A 21,068-nucleotide genomic window follows, 5' to 3' on the forward strand; every position below is an offset into this window, starting at 1 on the left:
AGGGCCGTGCTCCCTCTGGAGGCTCTAGGGGAGAATCCATTCCTTGTCATGTCAAACATCTTCAAGTATTTCTCTGCTCTGTCTTCATATTTTCATCCTTTCTGAGTGTATGTCATAAATTATATCTCCCTCTGATTCCCTCTTATAAGGACACTTGAGATTACATTTAGGGTCTACCCAAATAATCCAGGATAAATTACCTATTTTAAGATCCTTAAATTAATTATACTGTGAAGACTGGGGGTTTTTTGCCATATAAGGTAATACACACAGATTTCAGCGATTTAGGGTATGGATATATTTAGGGAGTCATTTTTTACCTACCATAGCCAACGTTGCTAAAGTACCTAGTGTGAATCAGAGGACAACATGGCCAAGAACCTGGTCTCTGGGGATAAATTAAAAGTCTTATTTTCTGTCCCTCATATTCAGCCTGCTCCTCATACTCATATATCCCCTTGTACCTACTATTCCTTCTCCTCTTTGACTACTCAGTTATCATCCATGAGCCTTCAGGTCAGGGGCAGTTTCTTCAGAAATGCCTTACCTGACCTCCTGGATCTGGTGAGCCCCCCTCTCACGGCATGACATTACTTCTCCTTGCAGAGTTGGAATTTGACATGGGTTTTATGTGACTACATCTGGAAGGGCAATTGTGTGCCTGTCTTTGTGCCATCATTTTATTCTCAATACCCAGCACATAATAGATGCTCAATAAATATGATACTCAGTGAAGGAATGAATCCTGGCTTCAACTCTTATAAGCTATGTGTATTAACCTGTTAGGGCTGCCATAACAAAATATCACACACTAGTGTCTTAAACAATGGCAATTTTATCATAGTTCTGGAAGCTGGAATTCCAAGATCAAGGTGACAGCGGGGTTAGTTTGTGGTGAGACCTCTCCTGCTGGCTTGTAGACAGCTACCTTCTCATGGTGTCCTCACATACCCTTTCCCTGGTGTACATATTGCAGAGAGAGAGAGAGAGAGACTTCTGATGGATCTTCCTTTTTTTATAAGAATACTAGTCCTGTTGGATTAGGGTCCCACCCTTATGGCTTCATTTAACCTCAGTTATCTCCATTATAGACCCTGTCTCCAAATACAGTCACATTGTGGGTCAGCGCTTCAAGATATGAAGGGGAGGAGGGGTGGGAAGGTTCACAATTCAGTCCATAATGCTATGTGACCTTAGATAAACTCAATTTCTCAAAGCCTTGCTTCCCTCATCCCAGTTGCTTGGGGCAAGAGAGAGTTTTGCTCATTAAATGACAGTAAATGAGATAATATATGTGAAATACTCAATACATTATCTGACACAGAGTTGAATTTTGGTAGTGTCGCCCAGAAGCAGACAAGGATTGGAAAGTAGATTATTTGGAAAGTGAAGGAAACACTAGAAAGGGAGTGGAGAAGTGGCAGGAAAGGGGGAGTGGCCAATAAAGCAAAGGCTCTGATGTCTAAGGATTCACCACTGGGAGTAACTGGAGCTCCATCCACTGGGAAAACTCAGCTTCTGTGCAGAACAAACACCGCAGAGTTACCCCCATCCCTGGGCTAAAGGAGCTGGGAGATTTCTGTGCCAAAGCCCATCGGTTGGTTGACTCCACCCCCAAGGGTGTTAATCCCCCCCACTTTCAGCTTACTGTTCCTGTGGACAGTGGGCACAGACTCCAGAAGAACCTGTAGGCAAAGAGATGCCAATGCTGGCTGTTGGGAGCCCACAAGAGTCAGGCCTGAGAGGACCTGGACCTGTCCCCCTCTGTTGCTACAGGAGTCATCAGGAGCCCTTGGTTGTACCCTGTAGTGATGGGAGTAGTAATTGCTAGTTTTCAGAACACCAGGGATTCTCCTTGACAAAAGGTTCTGGGGTCAAAAAAGTATAAAGAATGCTCCTTCCATGGCTGTGCTCAGGGTGATTCACAACTAAAGCTCTGTTAATATCCTGCAGTTAAAGATGTCAAACTTTTTCTAATCGTGTGATTTCCAGACTTATCTACACAAAGACTTTTTCATACAATATTTACTTACCTTTTAATAAACGAAAGTTCTCTGACACATGCTTTGGGCATTATCAATTCTGGCTAACAGAGGTATGAATGTCAAGTATTGTAATTATGTTTTCACCTGTCCATCACTGTTATCTCAGAACAGTGCCTGGCACAGAAAAGATGTTCAATAAATGTTTGTTTTTGCAATAGAGTCTTAAAGCAATTTCCAGAAATAATCTGAAGATATTTTCAGTAAAAGAGATCTCATGAAGGACGAATGTCTAGTTCCCAAAATGACTGTTTTGAAAATCTTTGTAAGCAAGTCCAGATGAACAAACACTTGTTGAAATATTGACCAAAATGTTTTTTATTCTCCTGGTTTTGTTCCCATTTATCTAAATGAAACAGTGGACTTCCCTGAAAATGAAGATCCCTACTGTTAGAATACCGCCCACTTCACAGGGAGAGAAGCACTTCCTCCCCAGATCCATGTGTGAATGCAGATCAGGGACTTGATGGTGCTAATGTCCCTCTGATTGGACTTTGCTAATAAGAGTGTTTCCTCCCCCTATATTTCATCCTTCCGTTGAAGTCTAAGGGTTGCAACTGTGACCCCACTGTAGGGTGAGAAGAATCAAATTAGAGGACTTCTGACAAGTGCATCCCCTTTAGCCCAGTGTTAAATGCTGCCTATTTGTTGGCCTCAGTATCAGCTGGGACAAGTGTAAGTCCTTGTCACTCTAAACCCCTCATCCTCTGACATGACCTAAGGCTGTTTTTGAGTATGTTGCAGTTGCTTCAGCTGCAACAAAGCCTGTGTGAGAAGGGAATTGGCAACAAATAGACCTTTCTCTATAGATCGCTGCTTCAGCTGGGCATCCTACTATTTTTGCTCGAAGTCCTAAGAATGGCAATGCCAATGGCAACTCATTATCAATCATTATTACAATGAAAGGTTTGAAACCTTGATTATTACTCATTCTTTGGAGCTGAGTTGGAGGCCTGGGGCTGTAGAATGTTTGTTTGAATGCCTGCTTGATTAGCCACTTATTTACCCATATGACCATTTCTTAAGAAGGAATATTTCCTGGGAAATTGCTTGTCTTTCTAGCATTTGTAAAAGGCAGGAGGTGGTATGTGGTAGCATTCTCTTCAGACCCTACAAATGGAAACGTTGGCATTTCTAAAAAAGAGTGAGAAAGACCTGGTACCGTCCTTGGTCTTCCTTGAAGAAAGAGAATGTGGATCTTGGAAGACACAGTCTGTAATGACAGTCTACCAATACCTGGTAACCCAATGCATGGATCATCTCAGGGCTGACAAGGTTGTTGGGGTCACTTGGAGTTATTGGGGTAGGTAACCAATGTGGATGAAACGCAGCAACAGTGGACCAAAGTATTTCTGAGACCAGATTTATTTGGGAACAGGGTATAATGTTCCCAAATAAATCTGTTACCTTTCTTTAGAGAGATACTGACCTGGCTACTGCTTATCAGTGACCCTTGTTTTGTCATCTATTCATGTGTCTTCCCTTCCACTCCCCACTGAAAAACCCCTGGAGAGAAACCACAAAGTCTTCTAATGTCCTTTTGCTGTTTGTCTTCTGTGTTTCCTGTGTTTTGGTTTATCTCAAGTTAAAAAATAATGTCTACTTTATTCTAGGAAATGGTAGCTTTTCTAGAACAAGTGACAATCTGAGAATTGGGGGGGTGGGATAATGATTTTGCCAGTAGGACTAAAAGCACTGGAACATTCTTAATGAGTAGGGTGGGAAAGGTGAGTTCAGAATTCAGAATTAACTATGGAAAGGAAAGCCAATTCCTTTATCATCTGAATTTTTTCATGTCATTTTATTGATAGTCAACTATAAATAAAAAACCTATGTTCTTTAATCATTATGCTACACTGCACTTAATCAAAGCCAGTGTCTCCAGATTAGTTCATTCTTAAGCTTTAACTTGATTATTTCTTTACCATCTTCTCCATGATTACACATTGAGGCTTAAGCACTAACATGAGATCTAGGGCTTAAAAGCAAACACATGTAGTACCAATCCAGCTGTGCACATTTTCTGAACCTGTTTTAGGAGTTCACTTACCAGTCATAATGTAACTGGAGATCAGTTTCTGGAGTCAGACCTATGTTCAAATCCCAGGCACACTCCCTCCTAGCTCTATGGCCTTAGGACAGTTACTTAAACTCCCTGTGTCTAACTTTGCTCCTCTATAAAAGGAAATTAATAATACCAAATTTGTGGGGCTGTAAAGTTAGCAACAAAATAACCACTAAGACAAAAAACTTACTGAATTTCTCCTTCCCCTCAGGGTCTATTCTCTCTCCCCCACTATATAGCCAAACTCATTGAAAGAATTTTCTTCTTGTCCATTTTCTTCCTCTGTCTCTCCTCTTCAACCTACTCCAGTCTGTTTTCTGCCCCAGACTTTGTTCTTTGCCTTCCAGTTTAATGTCCCCTTCTTGTGACTCTTAACTCACTGAAGGGCATAACTCTCTGATCCAGTGATACTTTAGGATGCCTCCCACTCTCTCTGTATTCAATCCATTTCCAAATTCTGACTATTTTACACCTAACTATCTCATAAATCCAGTCTTTTCTCTCCATCTCCATAACCACTATTACCTCTCACCTGTACTGCTGCCAGAGATTCATAAGTGGTCCACTCTCAGTCACCCCATTCATCGTCCCCACCATGGCCAGTGCATGTCACCTTTGTGACAAGTTATATTTGTTTGACCATTTGGTTTATTACTATCTCCTCCACTAAAATGTAAGCTCCATGAGGTCAGCTATTGCATCTGACTATGCTTACCACTCTATTCTTAGTGCCTAACACCAAGTTTGTTATATTTTGGGGACTAGATAATTATTTTTGGAATGAATAAGGCATCTCCCACATGATCTGTATACTTACATGGGAGTTCCCATTGCTCTCATTGATGTCATCAACATCATCATCATCACGTGGTGATTCTTTATAGAAGCACTCCTTCTTCAGGTGACAGCCGACTGAACATTAGGATCTTTATCTGCTTGGCCTAGGGAAGGTCTCTGAACTTTTTGCATTTGATGTTAGCACACTCCTAATATTTTTATTGCTCTAACACAGAGACAAAATATATAAGGATTTCAGAGAATGGGTTTATGTCCCCACTCTGCACAGTGATCTCCTTCCCTTTCTTATGTGTACTTTTACCGATTGCTGCATTAAAAATTACTGCAAAAGTTGAAAGCTTAAAAACAAACACTTATTATCTCACAACTTCTGTGTGTCAGGGGTTGGGGCAGCGTGGCTGGGTCCTCTGGACCAGGGTCTCTCACAAGGCTGCTGTCGAGGTGCAGTTATCTCAAGACTCACCTTGTGGGAGAACCTGCTCCAGGCTGTTGTGTGGCTGCTGGCTAGCCTCTGGTTCTCACTGGCTGTTGAGTGGCGACATCAATTCCTGGCCACGTGGGCTGCTCCTACAGGGCTGTTCACAACCTAGCAGCCTGCTTCCCCCAGAGCAAAGGCTCTAAGAGAGAGAATGAGAGATGATGAGCAAGAAGGAAGTCAGTGATTTTGGAACCTAATCCCTGAAGTGATATCCCATCACTTTTGTAGTATTCTGTTCATTGAAAGCAAATCACTGGATCCACCCAACACTCAAGGGGAGGGAATTACACAATGGCAAGAACACCAGGAAGCGGGGATCACTGGGGCCATCCAGATAGAAGCTGCCGCCCACAGCAGAGGACTATGCTCTCCCTCTGCTGAGAGCAGAGCACGGCTTTCACTTTAGTCTTTTAAGCCTTGTCTCCTTTGGGAATCATGGGGAATCATGGGGTGCAGGCCCATCAGAGCCTCACTGCCTTGCCACCTTTCCCTCTCAGAAAAGAAAACAAGAGGGGATGGGGCAGGTTCTGCTGAGAATAGCTCCCAGTGGAGAGGACCCCAGTTACTCCTTTTGGCTTGTCTGAGCATCAGTCTCCTCATGACTTACTTTATTGCTTCCTATTGAATATAGTAAAAATAGAACTCTAGACGTTATCGATACAGGAAGTGTATATTTAGACCTTGAGTTTCCTTCCTCCCTTCACTCCATCCTCCACTCTGCACATTTTAGTGCAGAGGTTTTAGTGCTAATTTGAGATCATTCTGAAACTTCATCTCCTTTATGTTAATGTACATATCCAACATGTTTTGTCTAATTTTAATATAAATGTCTCAGCAATGATTAAGCCACCTCCATTAGTACTGAATTATCTGTAATCCCTTACACACTCACACTTACAGCACAAGCCATAAGAAGAAAGAAGGGAATGACCTGTATTTAGGAGAGGTTTGTCGAAGAACCTTGGAAAATAAATGAACATTGATGTCATAATTTCAAGGAGAGCTGTAAGTGCAAAATTTTGTAAGGGAAATACTAAAGAGTATACCTGCAAGTATATGACTAGTATCTCCACCTTGTGTTTCCTTTTGTACAGATTGTTTCCCAGAGAAAGCTGTCCAAATCCTTGTTGAAGCACGGGAACACGGCAGGGAAATCTTCCATCACGGTGAGCCCTCCCTAAGCAGCCACCTGCCCAGGCGCCCAAAATGGAACTGGCTGGTCCGACCCAGCCACGTGGGAAGCTGACCCTCTGGATGTTGGGAGTTGAACCCACAACTGCTCAACTGTCCCAGTTGCCCTTTCTTTTTTCCATCTTTCTCCTTCCTGACAATACAATTTTGACCTTTCCATTGTACAAAAAAAGATTTGAAAGTGAGGCCATTCACTTCAACTAAGCACTTCTGTAATTAAATGTAGGTTTTAGCAGGGGACAAAGATGGAGTTATTGAGCACAGTAAGAATACAGAATTGCCTGGAGTTTTCAAATCATCAGAGCTACCTATCCCCCCCAGCCCCCTGCCAAAAAAAGCTACCTGTCCCTGTTTCTCAGTTTCTTGAGAAAAAAAAATGCTCTAATATCATTTAGTCCAAGGTTTGGTCTGTTGCCTAAGGATGAGAGAGCCCAGCATTTAACTCTCCTCTCTAATGTAATAGTTTGGAACTGCACTGTTCTATTTGGTAGCAATGTGATTATTTGAACTTAAAATTAAATAAAAGCAAATAGTCATTCCTTCCACTATCCATGTATCAAGTGCTCAGTAGTTCCATGTGGCTGGCCACTGCTATATTGAACAGTGCAGATTACAGAACATTTCTGTCATTGCAGAATGTTCTATAAGGTAATACTGGAAGTATTTATAAATAAAATATTAAATGTTCAAGTAGAACTCCAGTATTTGAAACTTTGGCATCTTGTATTAGCGCCCTTAAGAAAGATAGTCTAACCATTTAGCTGTGTGGACAAAAAATAATAGTAATAGGTAGAAAAAAGTACCAGGAGAATCTGAATTGATTGCAAGGCAGATTGTCTCGGGAGGAAAACCTCCTAAGTTCCTCTGAACATTCCTTTTTAACTAGAAAGTGACTGATTCATTTTTTAAAAATTTAAGCCATTTTTTAAAGGAAAAATTCAAAAATATTTTATTTCCACTGGTGAAAGTTTAGGACCATTCTCACAAGCACTTAGCTGAGTTTGTTGGCTTGAATATTAAATTTTAAAATGACACAGTCATGTCAGAGCTTATTCTTGACTGCCATGTTCAATCATGAACAAATGGTTCAAACGGTCTTTAAAGATGCCATTGGTGCTCTAAAAATCCATGGACCCACGGGCTCACTACCAAAGCCCACAATCCTAGATAAGACTTGGGATGGTGAACCCAGGTGTGAGATCTGCCACGGTTCTTTCGCAGGTGAACAAAAGCTCATTTTGTCACTTTTCTCTAAGACTTCTTGGGAATTTCCTTTCTCTACAAAGCCCAGAAAAACTTAATCTCCTTCCTAATTTTAAATATTTAAATACTCCTCTGTATCCTGTGTCCTTGGATCAGAACAATGGCTTCCATAACTTCTGGAAAACACTTAAAAGTATGTGCAAAATTTTCTAGGCTTTGCAAATGGAGGTCATAACTTTCATCATCTTTCCAAAGGTGTCTGTAACCACAAAATAGTTAAAGACCTCAGCTCAAGTGGAGTGTAAGAGGCATTAAGATGATATGGGACAAAAGAGAATTGAATGAAAAATGTAAATATGATGATTTCTGGTTTATCAAGTAGTTCTTCAGTTTTCACTATGTATCTGGACCCATGTTCCCTACTCTTCAGGTGCTCACACGTTTGGAAGGATCCTTCCCTCTTTAGACAACTCTTTTAGATTTAATATTATGCATAAAATAAAAATTTCCAGAGGCTACCAATGTGTACTCAGAACAGGTGAACCCAACTCATAATGGAAAAGTTGATCTCAGATAGAATGGAGATAAAATTGAATTAAAGCTCAGTGTCTCCACATAACAAATTTGATAAGGGTGTCCACACATTACGGCCTCCGAATGCATGGTGAAGTCCTAACATGATTTAGCAGTGGTTTAACCTATATGCAGCTACATTGGGCCTTATATTTTTGTTGTTGTTGTTGTTTTTCTACTGACTTGTTTTTTTTTAACATCTTTATTGGAGTATAATTGCTTTACAATGGTGTGCCAGTTTCTGCTCTATAACAAAGTGAATCAGCTATACATACACATACGTCCCCATATATACTCCCCCTTGCATATCTCTCCTCCCACCCTCCCTATCCTACCCCTCTATGTGGTCACAAAGCACCGAGCTGATCTCCCTGTGCTATGCGGCTGCCTCCCACCAGCCATCGATCTTCGCTTGGTAATGCACATATGTCCATGCCACTCTCCCACTCCTTCCCAACTTCCCCCTCCCCCTCCCCATATCCTCAAGTCCATCCTCTAGTAGGTCTGCATCTTTATTCCCATCTGGCCCCTAGGTTCTTCTGACCGTTTTTCTTCATTTTCTTTTTAGATTCCATATATATGTGTTAGCATACGGTATTTGCTTTTCTCTTTCTGACTTACTTCGCTCTGTATGACAGTCTCCAGGTCAATCCACCTCACTACAAATAACTCAGTTTTGTTCCATTTTAAGGATGAGTAATACTCCATTGTATATATGTGCCACATCTTCTTTATCCATTCATCTGTTGATGGACACTTAGGTGGCTTCCGTGTCCTGGCTATTGTAAATAGAGCTGCAGTGAACATTTTCGTACATGAATCTTTTTGAATTATAGTTTTCTCAGGGTATATGCCCAGTAGTGGGATTGCTGGGTCATATGGTAGTTCTAGTTTTAGTTTTTTAAGGAATATCCATACTGTTCTCCATATTGGCTGTATCAATTTTCTTTCCCACCAACAGTACAAGAGGGTTGCCTTTTCTCCACACCCACTCCAGCATTTATTTTGTAGAGTTTTTGAAGCTGGCCATTCTGACTGGTGTGAGATGATATCTCATTGTAGTTTTGATTTTCATTTCTCTAATGATTAATGATGTTTAGCATTCTTTCATGTGTTTGTTGGCAATCTGTATACCTTCTTTGGAGAAATGTCTATTTAGGTGTTCTGCCCATTTTTGGATTGGGTTGTTTGTTTTTTTGATATTGAGCTGCACGGGTTGCTTGTATGTTTTGGTGATTAATCCTTTGTCAGTTGCTTCATTTGCAAATATTTTCTCCCATTCTGAGGGTTGTCTTTTGGTCTTGTTTATGGTTTCCTTTGCTGTGCAAAAGCTTTTAAGTTTCATTAGGTCCCATTTGTTTATTTTTGTTTTTATTTCCATTTCTCTAGGAGGTGGGTCAAAAAGGGTCTTGCTGTGATTTATGTCATAGAGTGTTCTGCCTATATTTTCCTCTATGAGTTTGATAGTGTCTGTCCTTACATTTAGGTTTTTAATCCATTTTGAGTTTATATTTGTGTATGGTGTTAGGGAGTGTTCTAATTTCATTCTTTTACATGTAGCTGTCCAGTTTTCCCAGCACCACTTATTGAAGAGACTGTCTTTTCTCCACTGTATATTCTTTCCTCCTTTATCAAAGATAAGTTGACCATATGTGCATGGGTTTATCTGTGGGCTTTCTATCCTGTTCCATTGATCTATGTTTCTGTTTTTGTGCCAGTATCATACTGTCTTGATTACTGTGGCTTTGTAGTATAATCTGAAGTCAGGGAGATTGATTCCTCCAGCCCTGTTTTTCTTTCTCAGGATTGCTTTGGCTATTTGGGGTCTTTTGTGTTTCCATACAAATTGTGAAATTTTTGGTTCTAGTTCTGTTAAAAATGCCAGTGGTCGTTTGATAGGGATTGAATTGAATCTGTAGATTGCTTTGGGTAATAGAGTCATTTCACAAGGCTGATTCTTCCAATCCAAGAACATGGTCTATCTCTCCATCTCTTTGTATCATCTTTAATTTCTTTCATCAGTGTCTTATAGTTTTCTGCATACAGGTCTTTTGTCTTCTTAGGTAGGTTTATTCCTAGATATTTTATTCTTTTTGTTGCAATGGTAAATGGGAGTGTTTTCCTAATTTCAATTTCAGATTTTTCATCATTAGTGTATATGAATGCAACAGACTTCTGTGCATTAATTTTGTATCCTGCTACTTTACCAAGTTCATTGATTAGCTCTAGTAGTTTTCTGGTAGCATCTTCAGGATTCTTTATGTATAGTATCATGTCCTCTGCAAATAGTGACAGCTTTACTTCTTCTTTTCCAATTTGGATTCCTTTTCTTTCTTTTTCTTCTCTGATTGCTGTGGCTAAAACTTCCAAAACAATGTTGAATAATAGTGGTGAGAGTGGGCTACCTTGTCTTGTTCCTGATCTTAGTGGAAATAATTTCGGTTTTTCACCATTGAGGACAATGTTGGCTGTGGGTTTGTCATATATGGCCTTTATTATGTTGAGGAAAGTTTCCTCTATGCCTATTTTCTGGAGGGTTTTTATCATAAGTGGGAGTTGAATTTTGTCAAAAGCTTTCTCTGCATCTATTGAGATGAGCATATGGTTTTTCTCCTTCAATTTGTTAATATGGTGTATCACGTTGATTGATTTGCGTATATTGAAGAATGCTTGCATTCCTAGGATAAACCCCACTTGATCATAGTGTATGATCCTTTTAATGTGCTGTTAGATTCTGTTTGCTACTATTTTGTTGAGGATTTTTGCATCTAAGTTCATGAGTGACATTAGCCTGTAGTTTTCTTTCTTTGTGATATCTTTGTCTGGTATTGGTATCAGAGTGATGGTGGCCTCGTAGAATGAGTTTGGGAATGTCCCTCTCTCTGCTCTATTTTGGAAGAGTTTGAGAAAAGATAGGTGTTAGCTCTTCTCTAAATGTTTGATAGAATTCGCCTGTGAAGCCATCTGGTCCTGGGCTTTTGTTTGTTGGAAGATTTTAAATCACAGTTTCAATTTCACTGCTTGTGTTTGGTCTGTTTATATTTTCTATTTCTCCCTGGTTCTGTCTCAGAAGGTTGTGCATTTCTAAGAATTTGTCCATTTCTTCCAGGTTGTCCATTTTATTGGCCTAGAGTTGCTTGTAGTAATCTCTCATGATCCTTTGTATTTCTGCAGTGTCAGTTGTTACTTCTCCTTTTTCATTTCTAATTCTATTGATTTGAGTCTTCTTCCTTTTTTTCTTGATAAGTCTGGCTAATGGTTTATCAATTTTGTTTATCTTCTTAAAGAACCAGCTTTTCGTTTTATTGATCTTTGCTATCATTTCCATCATTTCCTTTTCATTTACTTCTGATCTGATCTATATGATTTCTTCTGCTAACTTTGGAGTATTTTTGTTCTTCTTTCTCTAATGGCTTTAGGTATAAAGTTAGGTTGTTTATTTCAGTTGTTTCTTGTTTCTTAAGGTAGGATTGTATTGCTCTAAACTTCCCTGTTAGAACTGCTTTTGCCTCATCCCATAGGTTTTGGGTCATCGTGTTTTCATTGTCATTTGTTTCTAGGTATTTTTTGATTTCCTTTTTGATTTTTTCAGTTATCACTTGGTTATTTAAGCATATTGTTTAGCCTCCATGTTTTTGAATTTTTGACAGATTTTTTCCTATAATTGATATCTAGTCTCATCACATTGCGGTCATAAAAGATACTTGATATGATTTCAGTTTTCTTAAATTTACCAAGGTTTGATTTTTTACCCAAGATATGATCTATCCTGGAGAATGTTCCATGGGCACTTGTGAAGAATGTGTATTCTTTTGTTTTAGGATCAGTGCCCTACAAATATCAATTAAGTCCATCTTGTTTAACGTATCATTTAAAGCTTGTGTTTTCTTATTTATTTTCATTTTGGATCATCTGTCCCTTGGTGAAAGTGGGGTGTTAATGTCCCCTACAATGAGTGTGTTACTGTCGATTTCCCCTTTTATGGCTGTTAGTATTTGCCTTATATATTGAGGTGCTCCTATGTTGGGTGCATAAATATTTACATTTGCTATATCTTCTTGGATTGATCCCTTGATCATTATGTAGTGTCCTTCTTTGTCTCTTGTACTAGTCTTTGTTTTACAGTCTATTTTGTCTGATATGAGAATTGCTACTCCAGCTTTCTTTTGATTTCGATTTGCATGGAATATCTTTTTCCATCCCCTCACTTGCAGTCTGTATGTGTCCCTAGGTCTCATGTAGACAGCATATATATGGGTCTTGTTTTTGTATTCATTCAGCCAGTCTGTGTCTTTTTGTTGGAGTATTTAATCCATTTACATTTAGGGTAATTATCAATACGTATGTTCCTATTACCGTTTTCTTAACTGTTTTGGGTTTATTATTGTAAGTCTTTTCCTTCTCTTGTGTTTCCTGCCTAGAGAAGTTCCTTTAGCATTTCTTGTAAAGCTGGTTTGGTGGTGCTGAGTTCTCTTAGCTTTTGCTTGTCTGTAAATGTTTTAGTTTCTCCATCAAATCTGAATGAGATCCTTGCTGGGTAGAATAATCTTGGTTGTAGGTTTTTCTCCTTCATCACTTTAAATATGTCCTGCCAGTCCCTTCTGGATTGCAGAGTTTCTGCTGAAATATCAGCTGTTAACCTTATGGGGATTCCCTTATGTGTTACTTGTTGTTTTTTCCTTGCTGCTTTTAATATTTGTTCTTTGTATTTAATTTTTGACAGTTTGATTAATATGTGTCTTGGTGTGTTTCTCCTTGGATTTATCCTGTATGGGACTTTTTGTGCTTCCTGGACTTGATTAACTATTTCCTTTCCCATATTAGGGAAGTTTTCAACTATAATCTTTTCAAATATTTTCTCAGTCCCTTTGTTTTTCTCTTCTTCTTCTGGGACCCCTATAATTCAAATGTTGGTTTGTTTAATGTTGTCCTAGTGGTCTCTGAGGCTGTCCTTAATTCCTTTCATTCTTTTTTCTTTATTCTGTTCTGCAGTAATTATTTCCACTATTCTATCTTCCAGGTCACTTTTCTGTTCTTCTGCCTCAGTTATTCTGCTATTGATCCCTTCGAGAGAATTTTAAATTTCATTTATTGTGTTGTTCATCACTGTTTGTTTACTCTTTAGTTCTTCTAGGTCCTTGTTAAAGGTTTCTTGTATATTCTCTATTCTATTTCCAAGATTTTGGATCATCTTTGCTATCATTATTCTGAATTCTTTTTCAGGTAGACTGCCTATTTCCTCTTCATTTGTTAAGTCTGGTGGGTTTTCGCCTTGCTTCTTCATCTGCTGTGTGTTTCTCTGTCTTCTCATTTTGCTTAACCTTCTGTTTTTTGGATCTCCTTTTCGCAGGCTGCAGGTTCGTAGTTTCCATTGTTTTTGGTGTCTGTCCCCAGTGGCTAAGGTTGGTTCATTGGGTTGTGTAGGCTTCCTGGTGGAGGGGACTAGTGTCTATGTTCTGGTGGATGAGGCTGGTTCTTGTGTTTCTGGTGGTCAAGTCCACGTGTGGTAGTGTGTTTGGGGGTGTCTGTGGCCTTATTATGATTTTAAGCAGCCTCTGTGCTAATGGATGGGGTTGTGTTCCTGTCTTGCTAGTTGTTTGGCATAGGGTGTCCTGCACTGCAGCTTACTGTTCATTGAGTGGAGCTGGGTCTTGGCATTGAGATGGAGATCTCTGGGAGATTTTTGCCATTTGATATTACGTGGAGCTGGTAGGTCTCTTGTGGGCCAGTGTCTTGAACTTGGCTCTTCCACCTCAGTGGCATAGCCCTGACACCTGGCTACAGCCCCAAGATCCTGTCCTCCACATGGCTCTCACACCACCTTAGTCTCGAACCTCCCGCCCCTGCTCCTCAGGCCTGTCTCCTCACTTCTTTTCCACCAGTTTCTGTTCCAAGGTTTTGAGAGTCACTATTCAATATTGGGAAGTGATATTTTATGAAAAAAGATGATAGGTTATTATCTCTTCACTTATGTCAAAGTCTTTGTCAGAAATTCTCTGTTCTTGAGAGTTAAGGGTATAGTTCCTTATTCTCTCTCTCTCTCCCTCTCTCTCTCTCTCTAACTCAAAGCCCAAGGACAGTCTTTTTGAAACAGTGGAATTAGAATGTTTCTTTGGTGACCTTATGATCGTTGGTCTGGAAAGGATGTAGAGACCAGTTTATTCCCCATCCCTTGTTGGTGTGATTCAAAACAGTGAAGAAATATTGCTGCCTGCTCCTCCTTTTTTGTCACTTCCCAAAGAAGAAAATGTATATAATTCTATGGACGTGCCATTCAGTGCTGTGTGACCTTTGAAGGAAGAAGCTCTTCCTGATTGCTCCTCCAAAACCTCTTCCCTTAGCTTACACCCCATATCTCATGTTCTCATGCTCAGCACAGATGAGATCTAGTTATCTTCTGTGGTCTGTTCTAGGGAGTTCCCTGTACACCTGTTGATGCTGTACCATCTTTACTGTGTTGTGGGAAACTCCATGCCAAATGTCAGTCTTTGTTGATTTTTGGATCAAACATGAGCTAAATTGTTCATGAATTCCTGGGCTTAGTTGTCCAACTGCCACTGCACCTGATGTGTCCTTTTTCCTTTAGGTGATTGCTGAGGAATTATCTGGCAATGATGACTACGTTGAACTTGCCTTCAACGCACGGAAACTGGATGACAAGGTAAAGTGTTTGGCATCAGCTTTATCGAAGGTAATAATAAAACTAGCACACAAAGTTAATAAGGTTCTCCCTCACAGCTATTTTTTCCCTTTCAACTCCCATTATTAAACACATCAAACATTTCAGAGAGGTCTGCAAAGTTAAGCTTCCCCCAAATTGAGAAGCAGTTAATGAGAAGTGGGAAGGACTATAATTAAAACAGGACCACTTTATTACACTAAGACTTCATTTCTTTCCAAATGCCACAGGTCATATGTGCATAAGTAAATGCAATTTAACCCCAGTGCCAGGAACTTTTCACAGGAAAAGAGGAGATGTGAAAGGGAAGAAAAGTGACATTTATTAAGCATCTATATTTACCAGGTACCTGGTTAAGAGCCTTTCAAGTATGATCACAGTTAGTCATTCTTATAGCACCCATGTAACAGGTATTATTAACCCTGTTTAGACATTAATGAAGAAACAGATTCAAAGATGAAGTAATTTTCTAAGGTCACACCATGTGTTATCCAGATAGTCCCAGAAAGAGACAACAAGACAGGGTTAACAATGCAAGGATTTTATTAGAAGAAATGCGTGTGTAGGGAACATTGGGAGGAAATCTGGGAGAGCTGACAGACCACAATGTAAGTCTGAATATAAATAAAGGAGAGCAGGAGAGAAGTGGCAGCTCCTGCAATGCCATGTAGTCTAAGGAAGGTTCCACAAGGCCATCAAGGAGTCCTAGAGCAAAAATTAGCTAGCAAGAGAGTCTTTTGTCTCCCATGAGTGCCTTTATATCCCCTACACACACAGCACTGGCTGGGAGCAGCCCACAGGCAGCCTGGCCTCGGACTGAGGGCAGGGCTGGATTTCGGAGCACAGCAGCTGGGGTCCATGGTAGGTTACACTCCCTGGAGTAGGAGGTCTGCAAAGCACGTGCTCATGGCCACCATACCCTGCTAGTTGGTGGTAAAACTGAGGACTGAGTCCCATGTCAGTCTGACTCCCATCTGTACTCTTTCTGTTGTATCTCACAGCTTCCACCCTATCACAGGCCGTATTAATCTTGTATATACAGAAAAAGTTCTACAGTCTCCACCCCTTTAAAAAAAAGTTTCCTCTCCAACCTCACCATATATTTATTATTTCCCTCCAACCATATCCTTGAGTCAAAAAGCACATCATATCCATAAATGTATTCACAAAGGACTCCATTTTCCAAGCATACAACTAAGGAAGAGGCGATACGGGGATGTGGGACTGCTTTTTCAAACAATTGCTTACAGGCATTAGGCTGAAAAAAGGTAAAGCACTCAAGCAATTCCCCATAGCCTTAAGCAGCAGTTTATATCCTGGCATAGTTCATTTTCACCTACAAAAAGTACTCAGTCCATTTATGCATTCATTAATTCACTCTCTTATTTGTTCATTTATCCACTCGTTCATCATTCATTTACCAAACCTTTGTTGTATGCTTGTTATGCATCAGTTGGCGGGAAAAGGGCACACTTTGAACTACTCTTACACTCACAACCTGGAATTCACCATCTAAGTGACACATCAATTTAAACAACAAGTGATATAATGATACTAGAGCCATAAGAGGATGATACACAATCAGAGAATCCTGAAAAGGTTAATCCATTTTGCCTGGGGACATTAAGAAAGACTTTGTTCTTAAGAAAGAATTATATTTGGATTTTTTTTGTCCTGAGGGGATTGTGTGACACTTTCACAAACTGCTACCTTTTGACATTAGTTGAGCGAGGTGCTGGGAACTGTAGAGTGCGTTGATGTCTGTGGGGTGTAAGCTCTTATCCCTCACTTCCTGTGATCACCGTGCTCTTTCTCTCCCGTCATCTTCAAGTTTCAGAATAACTCACCAGACTGCTTTGTAGCATCTTTCCTGGTGACAATTATAAGCCATTGGGTCAGTGTGTTGCAGTTTTAAGCTACTCACTTAATGGCTTATAATGACTTCTTTCCACTTAGTCATGTCCTCTAGCTGACTTATGTTATAATGCAAGGGGCTATGGGGGTTTGTTAGTGGGTACATTGGCTCTAAGGTGTTTGAGCAGTTTCCCTTCATTCAAATGAGTGCTTGCTTGCTCACAGAACTGAAAGAGCCCCATGCAGCACTTACCGTGGTTCTCGATGGCCGTTCCCACCCTCAGCTGTGCTGATTGTCCAGGGCCCTCAATTGCTCATTGCTGAGACCCCAATATCATGGAGCTGGAGACCCCAGGTCTTCCATAATATGGTGGTATCTCTCCCAGACTCAGTCACCCAGAGGGGAGCGGACCCTGTTCAGACCAAAACAGAGGCCACTGCTCCAGTGGACTGGGGGGTGAATGGTCTCAAGTGGAGAGAGGGCAAAGTTGTAGAGTTGAGGAGCAAGATGGTACCATGAAGATCATCTCACACAACCTCTTCAGGAAACAGAGGCTCAGCAAGGCCAGATTACTTACACAAAGACACTGCTGCCTGGTTATGTATTGCTGCATCACAAACCACCTCAAAACCGAGCAAAATATACTAACAACTACTTTATTATATGTCATAATTTTGAGGTTAGAAATTCAGGCAGGTTTCAACTGGGCAATTCTTCAGTTATACTCAGCTGGTGGAGGAGCTTTACTCACATGCCTGGCACATGGGATGGCTGGAAGTCTTGGCTCCACCAGCTCGGTCAGCTAGATTGTCTTCACGGTGGTCTTAGGTTTGTCACACTTTCTACATTGTGGCTGGCTTTTCCCAAAGAGAACATCCCAAGAGAAGCAAGGAAAAGCTGTGTGGCCTTTTCTGACCTAGGCTTCAAAGTCATGCAAGTGAGTCATAAGGCAGCCCAGAGTTGAGGGGAGGAGAGCGACTCCATGCCTTGATGGGGGAGTCATAATGTAGAAAAGCGTGTGGACAGTGGACGTTGTAGTAGAAAATCAACCTGCCACAGTATTTTTGTGATAGAATCAGAATATATATGAGAGATATGAGAATACAAAGATATGAGATATGAGAATACAACAGATATGAGAATCCGGCTGCTTTCAATTATTTCATGTCACAGCTGGTAAAAGCGTTCCCAGAGGTTCCCAAGGAGGACCTCCTTCTAGCCTTTAGCACTAAATGAGGGTGTAGCTACCTGCATGTTAACAATTAATCTTATATTAATTGAGAAAATAGACCATGACTAAAAGCCACTGAAATAAACAAATCTCTTAATTTAAAACATTTTCCAATTAGTATTATGAGAGCAACTAATTTCTATATACATTTGAAAAATTGCAGTATGAATATGTGGGAAAAATACACTATATCCAATTCAGACAATAGTTATGGAGATCTGGAACCCTACTCCCCTTGCAGTAACTCTGGTAACCTCCAGGTATCCACATACCTCTGGTAGAAAGCTCTGCCTAATACAATTGCTCTCTTTTATGTATGAGAACATCGAGGTTCAGAGATGTGAAATGACTTACCAAAGGCCACACACACACACACACACACTCACAGATAATCAGTAACAGAGAGGGACTCAATCAGGTTGCCTAACTACAATCTAAATCTTCTTCAGGGAAGAGGGTTAATGAATACAAGTTGGACTGGTCTTGGGCTGTGGAGAACTTGGTTATGTTCCCGTGTATTTTGGGGAAGTGGGGAGCCAGAGAAGAGGAAGGTGAGGGTACATATACTACAAGGCAGCACTCCTCAAGGTGTGGTCCCAGGTCCCAAGACCCTTTCAGAAGAATGCATGAGGTCAAAACCATTTTCATAGTAATACTAGGACATTATTTTCTTTCTTCACTCTCATTCTGTCACATGTGTACAGTGGTTTTCCAGAAGCTACATGATGCCTAGTATCACAACAGATTGAATGCAACAACAGATATGAGAATCCGGCTGCTTTCTATTGATTCAGTCATTAAATTGATTTACAAAGATGTAAAATGATATCATTCTCCTGACAGTTTTATACATTTTGAAAATATAATTATTTTCCATTAAAATGTTATTTTTTATTATGATGTCATAGGTTTATCTTTACTACTTTTAAAATGATATAACAAATGAATATTTTTTAAACTTCTTAGTTTAAATTTATAATATGGTAAAATATTGACAGATATAATCCACATAAACAAAAGCTCCTTGGTGTCCTCAGTAATTTTTAAGTGTAAAAGGGTCCTGAGACCAAAAAGTTTGAGAACGGCTATTGTGGAGTATAATAGTAATTTTGCAAACCACAATGACAGATAATGTCCCTTTTTTGTCATTTTCTGTCATTTTAAACTCCTCTTTCCAATGCTGTCCAGGAAACCAGCAGCTATCTATTCAGGACGGAAACCCAGAGTCCTTGAAATCTAAGTAGGCTTCATGAGAGCCACATATAAAATAGACGAGGCTTGCAAGAAATAACTTATTTGTCTACTGTTAATGCAATTCACTTTGTGGAGAGATAGGCTTTTTAACTCCTAAATCACATTTATTACATTAGCAGCTAGTTGGTGATTAATCTAACAAGTAGAGATATGAATGTAATCCCTTTGGAACATTCAAGCTGACAAAGTGTTCTTTCTCCTCCCTTTCCTAAGAAAGTATTCACGACAGCGTGTTGGAACTGATTCTCACGTGGTGCTCTTCATGTATGTAATCATGATCATTATAAGCTGTATTTTTTAATATTGCCATGATGCTAGTTCGATGGGGTGCTGTATAAGCAGTTGAATCTGTCTCTGAAGGAGAGGTTGGGAAACATTTCCTATAAAGGTCAGATGGTGAATAGTTTAGACTTGCAGGTTGTATGGTCTCTGTCCCAACTATGCATCTTTGCCTTTGCAGCATGAAAACAACCATAGACAATACGTAAATGAATGAGCATGGCGATGTTCTAATAAAACTTTATTCACAAAAGCAGGCAGTATGGGACTTCCCTGCTGGCACAGTGGTTAAGAATCTGCCTGCTAATGCAGGGGACACGGGTTCAAGTCTTGGTCCAGGAAGATCCCACATGCCACAGAGCAACTAAGCCCGTGCACTACAACTACCAAGTCTGTGCTCTAGAGCCTGCAAGCCACAACTACTGAGCCCACACACCACAACTACTGAACTCTGTGTGCTCTAGGGCCCATGCTTTGCAACAAGAGAAGCCACCACAATGAGAAGCCCATGCACTGCAATAAAGAGTAACCCCCACTCCCTGCAACTAGAGAAAGCCCACATACAGCAACAAAGACTCAACACAGCCAAAAAGTAAATAAATAAATTTTTAAAAAACTAAAAAAAACCTCAAACGAACAGGCAGTGGGCTGAATTTGGGCCACCTACCATACTTTGCTGACCCCTGTTCTATAGCAACATTAACTCTCTCATGCTGCGCTGTGATTTTACTATGTTCAGGTATGCCTGCCTTAAAACTAATCCAGCCTGCATTAATGAAAGCAAATTATCATTCATGAGCATCTACAATGTACCAGGTGTCAGGTGTCTAACTACATTACCTCCCAAACTCACCATATTCTTAAAAATGGGTCTTATTATTTCCAGTCTCCAGATGATGCATAGTGAGGTCAAAGAATTTGCCCAAAGTTGCAAGGCAAGGAAGCTATAGAATCTGGATATGACCCTATATCATTCAAACAATCTTTTCTAGTTCCAATATTCTGTTTTCATGATCACTGTCATGGCTATGCACTGCTTCCTTTTCTCTTTCAAACCTCTGCTGATTGCTTACTGACCTCTCACCTGACTAAATTTCTTTCATATTGGACTAAAAGAGCAGGGACATAGCCTCCAAGTTATTAAAACATTTTACCATAGCAAAACTTCAGTAAAATGCCTATATCATTAATTTTCATTGTACTGAACTGTCCCAAGGGCCATCTTAATGCTGATGATCAAGCAAAGGAAGCTGAAAATTCCAGATTGTGGTCAAGTAACCAAACAATTAGACACAGATTTGTTTTTTTTTTTTTTTTTTTTTTGCGGTATGCGGGCCTCTCACTGTTGTGGCCTCTCCCGTTGTGGAGCACAGGTGCCGGACACGCAGGCTCAGCGGCCATGGCTCACGGGCTTAACCGC

The 21,068-nt window shown here is 40.2% G+C and overlaps 1 protein-coding gene across 2 annotated transcripts in view; it reads left to right on the forward strand.

Annotated features, from left to right (window-relative positions):
* The window catches only part of CPNE4 (copine 4), a 577,328-nt gene that overhangs the window by 405,410 nt on the left and 150,850 nt on the right, over nt 1-21,068 (forward strand). For both annotated transcript variants that reach the window (XM_060011465.1, XM_060011466.1), the window contains exons 4-5: nt 6,478-6,549; nt 14,937-15,011. In XM_060011465.1, coding sequence (XP_059867448.1) covers nt 6,478-6,549; nt 14,937-15,011 — 147 coding nt within the window. The remainder of the gene's footprint in view (nt 1-6,477; nt 6,550-14,936; nt 15,012-21,068) is intronic.

The sequence above is a fragment of the Delphinus delphis genome, chromosome 4 (genome assembly GCF_949987515.2).
Source record: "Delphinus delphis chromosome 4, mDelDel1.2, whole genome shotgun sequence".
NCBI classification, from domain to species: domain Eukaryota; kingdom Metazoa; phylum Chordata; class Mammalia; order Artiodactyla; family Delphinidae; genus Delphinus; species Delphinus delphis.